At 46.4% G+C, this 8153-nt stretch overlaps 1 protein-coding gene across 2 annotated transcripts in view; it reads right to left on the bottom strand.

The window, feature by feature from the left end:
* Positions 1-5616, bottom strand: part of ATP6V0A2 (ATPase H+ transporting V0 subunit a2) — a 49188-nt gene extending 43572 nt beyond the window's left edge. For both annotated transcript variants that reach the window (XM_044275684.1, XM_044275683.1), the window contains exons 1-2: positions 5362-5616; positions 1421-1499 (exon numbers count right to left, since the gene is read on the bottom strand). In XM_044275684.1, coding sequence (XP_044131619.1) covers positions 1421-1499; positions 5362-5478 — 196 coding nt within the window. In that variant the 5' untranslated portion in view covers positions 5479-5616. The remainder of the gene's footprint in view (positions 1-1420; positions 1500-5361) is intronic.
* Between the last annotated feature and the right edge of the window lie 2537 nt (positions 5617-8153).

Genomic DNA, 8153 nt, shown 5'->3' on the forward strand with positions numbered 1-8153 from the left:
TATCTGCACATTTATAATATACAAGTGCATGTCAATAAATTAGAATAGTGTTGAAAAGTTTATTTCAATAATTCAATTAAAAAGGTTATATAGATTTATTACACACAGAGTGATCTACAGTATTTTAATGTTGAGGATTATGGCTTACATCTAATGAAACCCAAAAGTTAGTATCTCAGAAAACTAGAATATTATATAAGACCAATGAAAATCATGTTTAATACAGAAATGTTGGCCTACTGAAAAGTATGTACACTATATACACACCCAATACTTGGTTGGGGCTCCTTTTGCGTGACATGGAGGCGATCAAGCCTGTGGCACGGCTGAGATGTTAGGGAAGCTCAGGTTGCTTTGATGGCGGCCTTCAGCTACTCTGCATTGTTGGATCTGGTGTCTCATCTTCCTCTTGACAATACCTCATAAATTCGAGTTTTCTGGTCAATCAAGTACAGTGATACTGTGGTTATTAAACCAGGTATTGGTACTTTTGGCAGTGTGGGCAGGTGCCAAGTCCTGCTGGAAAATGAAATCAGCATCTCCATAAAGCTTGCCAGCAGAGGGAAGCATATAGTGCTCTAAAATGTCCTGGTAGGCAGCTGCACTGACTTTAGACTTGATATAACACAGTGGACCAACACCTACAGAGGACATGGTTCACTGAGCAACAGTCCAGGACTTTTTCTCCTTATCCCAGGTAAGGTGCTTCTGACGATGTTTCTGGGTCATGAGTGGCTTGACACGAGGAATGTGACAGTTGTAGCCCATGTCCTGGATATGTGTGTGGTGGGTAATGAAGGAGTCCACTCATTGTGAATCACCCACAAATTCTTGAATGGCCTTTGCTTGACAATCCTTTCAAGGCTGCAGTTATCCCTTTTGCTTGTGCACCTTTTTCTACCACAATTTTTTTCTTCCACTCAACTTTCCAATAATTTGCTTGGATACAGCACTCGGTGAACAGCCAGCTTCTTTAGCAATAACCTTTTGTGGGTTACCCTCCTTGTGGAAGATGCCAATGACTGTCTTCTGGACAACTGTCAAGTCAGCAGTCTTCCCCATGATTGTGTAAGCCTACTAAATCAGACTTACGGACCATTTAAAGGCTTAGGAAACCTTGGAAGGTGTTTTCTGCTGATGAGCTGATTAGAGTGTGACATATTGAACTTTTTCACAATATTCTTTTTTTCTGAGATATTGACTTTTATTTTCCATTAGTTGTAAGCCATAATCAATATTAAAAAGAAATCAACATTAAAGTGTGAAAGTAGCCTTAATAAATGTTCCTTAAAGAGGACAAGAGGACTCGTTACTAAATACAAACATACCAATATAAGTATAGACATAATAAATAAATCAGATAGAACCAGCACAGCGTGCAACCAGAAATAGAGATGTTTTTACAATTGCAGTCACATACCTAGTATTCTTTCAAGCTCTTCACACTTCTTTACTTCACCAACAAATTTCCTTTGAAAGGCGCTGACATGAGGGTTAAGCTAGAATAAACAAGTAACGATTACAGGTCTGGATTTCTCAGGTACCCTCAAGAATACCTACAGAGTACTGCACCCTGGTCTCTAGATTAGTCACTTGAAGCTATGCGTGTTCTGCTCAGAGAAAATGTCCTCCATTGATGAGAACAAAACTGTCCAAAAGAAAAGGTGAACTGAAAACAACTGATGTGTGAATGATGTACAATGCATTTAGAAAGTCTTAAGACCCTTTCACTTTTTCACATTTTGTTATGTTGTTGCCTTGTGCTAAAAATTCTAGTTTTTCCCCATCATTCCGCACGTATTCAGTACTTAGTCGATGCACCTTTGGCAGGGATTACAGCCTCCAGACATCTTAGGTGTGATGCCACAAGGTTTGCTCACCTGGATATGGAGGTTTTCTACCATTCTTCTCTGCAGATCCTCTTAAGCTCTGTCAGGTAGGATGGGGACTGTCAGTGGACATCCATTTTTAGGTCTCTCCAGAGATTTTCGATTGGCTTCACGTCAGGGCTCTTGCTGGACCACGCAAGGAAATGCACAGATTTGTCCCTAAGCCACTCATGTGTTGTCTTGGCTGTGTGCTTAGGATCATTGTCTTGTTGAAAGGGGAACCTTTAGTCCGGTCTGAGGTCCAGAGCACGCTGGATCAGGTTTCATTAAGAATATCTCTATACTTTGCTCTAATTAAGCTTTTCCTCAACCCTGACAAGCTTCCCTTTCCCAGCCAATGAAAAACACCTCCACAGCATGATGCTGCCACAAATATGCTTGGTGGTGGCAGCACTGGCTGTTTCTGCCAGACATGACACTTAGAATTGGGGCCAAAAAGTTAAATCTTGGTTTCATCAGACCAGAAAATCTTGTTTCTCACTGTCTAAGAGTCCTTTAGGTGCTTTTTTGCAAACTCCAGGTGGGTTTTATTGGTCTTCTACTGAGTAGAGGTTTCTTTTGGAACTCATAAAACCCAGATTAGTGGAGTGTTGCGGTGATGGTTAAAGTTTTAGAAGTTTCTCCCATCTGTAAAAGAATCTTTGGAGCTAAGCCAGATTGAACATTGGGTTCGGGTCACCTCTCCTACCCAGGGCCTTCTCCCACAACTACTTAGTCAGGTGGGGTGTCCAGCAAGAGGAAGAGTCCAGTTTCTTCCACACTTCTCCAATTATGGAGGCCACTGTTCTCTTGGGAACTTTTAGGGTACTTTCACACTAGCGTTATTCTTTTCCAGCATTGAGTTCCATCCTAGGGGCTCAATACGGGAAAAGAACCGATTTATCCTAATACATTCTGAATGGAGAGAAATCCGTCTCAGGATGCATCAGGATGTCTTCAGTTCAGTCTTTTTGACTTTTCAGGACGGAGATAATACCGCAGCATGCTGCAGTTTTATCTCCGTCCAAAATTCCGGAACACTTGCCGGCATTTTTTCCCATTGAAATGCATTAATGCTTGAACCGGCCCCGAGTTTTCCAGCAAAACGGATCCGGCATTGCGGTCTGCGCATGCTCAGACTGTAAAAAATGTGAAAAAATAAATAAAAATATGCCAGATCCGTTTTTCCGGATGACACCGGAGAGACTGATCCGGCATTTCAATGCAATTGTCATACGGATCAGGGTCCTGATCCGTCTGACAGATGCCATCAGTTTGCATACGTTTTGACAAATCCTCTGCCACAAGTGTGAAAGTATCCTAAGTGCAGCAGAAATGTTTTACACTTCTCCACATCTGTGCCGCCACACAAAATTCTGCCTCCGAGATCTACAGGCAGTTATTTCCTCCTCATGGCTTGGTATTTGCTCTGATGCATTGTCAGCTGCGAGACCTTATACAAACAGGGAAGTGTCTTTCCAAATCATGTCCAATCACCTGGAGTTACCACTGGTGGACTCCAATCAACATGTAGAAACATCTCAAAGATGATCAAGAGAAATAGGAGGCCCCAAAGGTGTCATAGTAAAGTATCTGAATACTTCCATCCATGCAAAATTTTAGTTTTTCATTTTTAATAAATTTGTAAACATTTCTAAAATTGTTTCCACTTTCTCATTAGGGGTTATTGAGTGCAGACTGATGGGAAAAACCTGAATTTATTTTTATTTTAGCACAAGGCTGTAGCACTACAAAATGTGAAAAAAGTGAAAGGGTCTGAAGACTTTGTAAATGCACTGTAGATACATTCTGCAGTTATCTGAAAGATACAGGATCACACCCCAATGACAGAAGGAAGTAACAAATACCCATACATGCCCACGCAGAGGGTGCCACAACACTTTATATGCCCAGCCAAATGGTACTAACTTCAGAAGACGGCAGTGAACCCCAGGGAAATGGTAGACTTTGAATTCTGACCTATTTTGTAGGTGACAATATTATACATGGAAGGTGACACTATCATGCCCACATGGGGCAGGCTGGACTATATGTCCATTTTCACATGAGGGCTGTATTTCCCAGACTGAATTCCCATCTCTCCACAGATCTACTGACTTGTGGTCATCGTATTATACGAGTACAGTTCAGGAATCCACAGCATCATAAATCATCCGGGGAGCAGTGTTCAGTCTGGGAAATAGAGCTCCCGAATAGTGCTTCTTTCCTGGACTAAATGTGCTCAACGGAGACTGGCCTTACACACACACACACACTAGGAACAGAATCCCAGTCACGCTCGACAGGGGTGTTGACAACATAATGTCAGCGCTGTGGACAATATCACGTTTGTACTGAGAAGCTTGATTAAAGTCATTTTTAGTAGGAGGGGCACTTAGACTGGCGCTCAGGGGGGCCAGTTACATCATGCTGGCACTCGGGGGGGGGGGGGGGGGGTAGTGACGTCACGCTGGCCAGTGACGTCAGGCCGGCGCTGAGTGACATCACACTGAGGGGGGGGCTAGTGACGTCACCCTGGAGCCTCAGGGTGGCCAGTGACATCAGGCTGGCGCTGAGTGACATCACACTAAGGTGGGGCGAGTGACGTCACCCTGGCGCCTCGGGGCGGGCCAGTGACGTCACGCTGGCGCTGAGGGACATCACGCTGGCACTGAGAGAAGGGGGGGGGGAAGGACGTCAAGCTGGCCAGTGACGTCAGGCCGGCGCTGAGTGACATCACACTGAGGGGGCGAGTGACGTCACCCTGGCGCCTCAGGGCAGGCCAGTGACGTCACGCTGGCACTGAGGGGAGGGGGGGGTGAGTGACATCACGCTGGCCCTCAGGGTGGCCAGTGACGTCAGGCTGGCGCTGAGTGACATCACACTAAGGTGGGTCGAGTGACATCACCCTGGCGCCTCGGGGCGGGCCAGTGACGTCACGCTGGCGCTAAGGGACATCACGCTGGCACTGAGGGGCAGGGGGGGAGTGACGTCACGCTGGCCAGTGACGTCAGGCCGGCGCTGAGTGACATCACACTGAGGGGGGGGGGGGGGGCACGAGTGACGTCACCCTGGCGCCTCGGGTGGGCCAGTGATGTCACGATGGCAGTGGGGGGACGTCACGCTGGCCCTCAGGGTGGCCAGTGAAGACCAACTGGCGCTGAGTGACATCATACTGAGGTGGGGCGAGTGACGTCATACTGGCACTGAGGGACATTACGCTGGCACTGAGGGGGGCGAGTGACATCGCTCTCGCCGTCAGGGTGGCCAGTGACGTCAGGCTGGCGCTGAGTGACATCACACTGAGGTGGGGCGAGTGACGTCACACTGGTGCTGAGGGACATTACGCTGTCACGGGGGGGGGGGGGGGGTTAGTGACATCACCGACGGTGAGGGGGCAACGTTATGCACAATATTATAAAGGGATCAGGTGTTATATCAGGCTGGTATTAGTTACTCTAGAAAAGTAACCCTGATAATGGCAAATACTCACATCCCTGAACTCTGCCAAGCCCATCTCCCCGAGCTCGCTGACACAGTCATAGGCAGACCCAGACTGCAGGAAGAGCTGCGCCAGGCACATAGTCTCACTGCGGAACAGAGACCCCATCCTGGCACACCACGTATCCGGCCGCAGCTCCTGCCAGTGACATCCACGACACTGAGTGACCGGCTTTCCCTGCTGTCTCCACGTCGCTTTCCCCAGTCTCTCCACACAGGACTTCCGGGATGAGTCTCGTCCGTGACGTTTACGATCACGTGGTCGGTGTCAGAGGGGAGGAGTAAAGATAAGTCGTGTAAGCGCCGCTAGGAGAATTACGCCCCGCCCCCCGCAGTGAGGCGATGCAGTGCATACCGGGAATTGTAGTTTCACCACAGCTGGAGCGCAGCAGGTTGCTGACCTCTGCATGGCCCCTTTATACCTTGGATAAGGTCCTGACCTGAGCGCTGGGTGGTGGCATAACGTGCACACCTTTGGATGCTTTACATAGCCGCTGTATGGCACTGTAATATTGTACAATTCAGCTCTAGAGTAAGGGCTTCCCAGTTCAGTGCGGTTTTCTCAGCACTGTATTGTGGCGGTAATTGAACAGGTAGTAGCGGTAGGTACGGTCTACAAACACAGTCCTGATCAAATGTTTAAAGGGATTCTGCCATGAGATTTTACCCCTATAACCTAAACCTATGCCGATGTCCGTACTAATAACATGAATCCTAAGCTGGCCTTATTAAACCTGCTTGTGGCTCTATTAGCCCAAAAAACAGGTTTTTATAACCTGTCAATCACCTACCTAAGGTGCCCAAGGGAACGTCCGTTAATACAGGGTGCCGGCCGCACCCATCACCGTCTGGTGCCCAGCGCCGCCGCCTTCCCTGTCTTAATCGCCGCCCTCCTCACAGCGCCGCCTCCGCAATCCTCCCGTCCCTCTGCGCACTAGGCTCAGCCTGATGCACCCGTGCGGACTCCTGGCAGCGGCTTTGTTGAGCGAAGTGCGCATGCGCCGGCCTGATGCGCATGCGCACTTCGCTCAACAAACCCACTGCCAAGAGTCCTAAACTTTTGATCAGCTGAAAAACAGCCTGTTTCAGTTTATTTGTTGTTTTCACTAATTTGAATGCTCAAAAAATGTTTTGTCTCACTCCCGTTTCTTCTTGTTGCATGTTGAAGCTCTACTTGGTGCCTTGTTAACATCCAGCCATGCTGAATATGATTTTTTTCTTTTCCATTTTTCAAGTGGTCTTAAACTTTTGATCAGGACTGTACTAGCTACATGGTGTAAAATGATACAGCCGAACATGTAGGACCCCTGAGTCTTTAGCTCAACTTATCAAAGCATAAAAGTGGACATTTTGTTGCTTGAGTAGACCACACTAAGGCCTCTTTCAGACGGGCGTTGTGGGAACATGCGCGATTTTTCAGTGCGAAAGCAAAACATTGTAATGCGTTTTGCGCTCACGTGAGAAAAATCGGCATGTTTGGTACCCAAACCCGAACTTCTTCACAGAAGTTCAGGCTTGGGATCGGTGTTCTGTAGATTGTATTATTTTCCCTTATAACATGGTTATAAGGGAATATAATAGCATTCTGAATATATTGTAGCGCTATTGTACTATGCATTCTGTATGTTATAAGGGAAAATAATAATGATCGGGTCTCCATCCCGATAGTCTCCTAGCAACCGTGCCTGAAAATTGCACCGCATCCGCGCTTACTTGCGGATGCTTGCGATTTTCACGCAACCCCATTCATTTCTATGGGGGCTGCGTTACGTGAAAAACGCACAAAATAGAGCATGCTGCGATTTTCACGCAACGCATAAGTGATGCGTTAAAAATCACTGCTCATGTGAACAGCCCCATAGAAATGAATGGGTCGGGATTCAGTGCGGGTGCAATGCGTTCAACTCACGCATCGCATCCGCGCGGAATACTCGCCCGTGTGAAAGGGGCCTAAGTCCTCATGCACACAGCGGTGTCCGTATTGCATTCTGCAACTAACAGATCCACAAAATACAGAACTTTTCTGTGTGAATTCCACATTTCTATCACGCCCATCAGTAGAAAGGACCATTGTCTGCAATACGGAGTAGAATAGGACATGTTCTATAATTTGCGGAACTGCCACATGAATCCGTAAAGAATACAGATGTGTGCATGGTCTCATAGAAATGAATGGGGGAGTACTATCCACAAGAAATGCAGATAGCACTTGGATGAAAAATAAAAGTTGTGAATGAGGCCTTAAATGGATGGACATAAGAAAAATTGATGGGCACCATAACCAAGACCCATCACCTGAATTGTTAATTAACCACTTACTTTAGATCGCATGGACTCTGAGCCTAGGTTAACTTACTACAATTCTGTCATGTGATACATGATTCATACATGCTGGGCTTATGCCCCTAACACTGAGTCATACATACTATAACACATGTATCTCCATTTTGCTTGTTCATGCCAAGTATTTGATCAGATCTGATTACATTGTACTTATGCTTCATTTGGTGTCATCCATTATGGTCAATAAAAAAATATTGAACACAAGACCCATCACCAACAACAAAGGGAGGGATAAGGGTGCTGTCATGGACTCTGGAAAATCAAATTACCGGTAAGAGTAATAATCATTTTTCCCTTAGTCCTATGACAGCACCAGGAGAGATCCCAGAGATAGAGAGTTAGGGTGGGATAACAAATTGCAAGACCTTACGACCAAAATAAAGGTCAGAGACAGAAGAGAGTTCAGTCTATAGTGCCTATAGAAGGTTAGAGCAGAAGACC

This window comes from Bufo gargarizans, chromosome 1 (genome assembly GCF_014858855.1).
Source record: "Bufo gargarizans isolate SCDJY-AF-19 chromosome 1, ASM1485885v1, whole genome shotgun sequence".
NCBI classification, from domain to species: domain Eukaryota; kingdom Metazoa; phylum Chordata; class Amphibia; order Anura; family Bufonidae; genus Bufo; species Bufo gargarizans.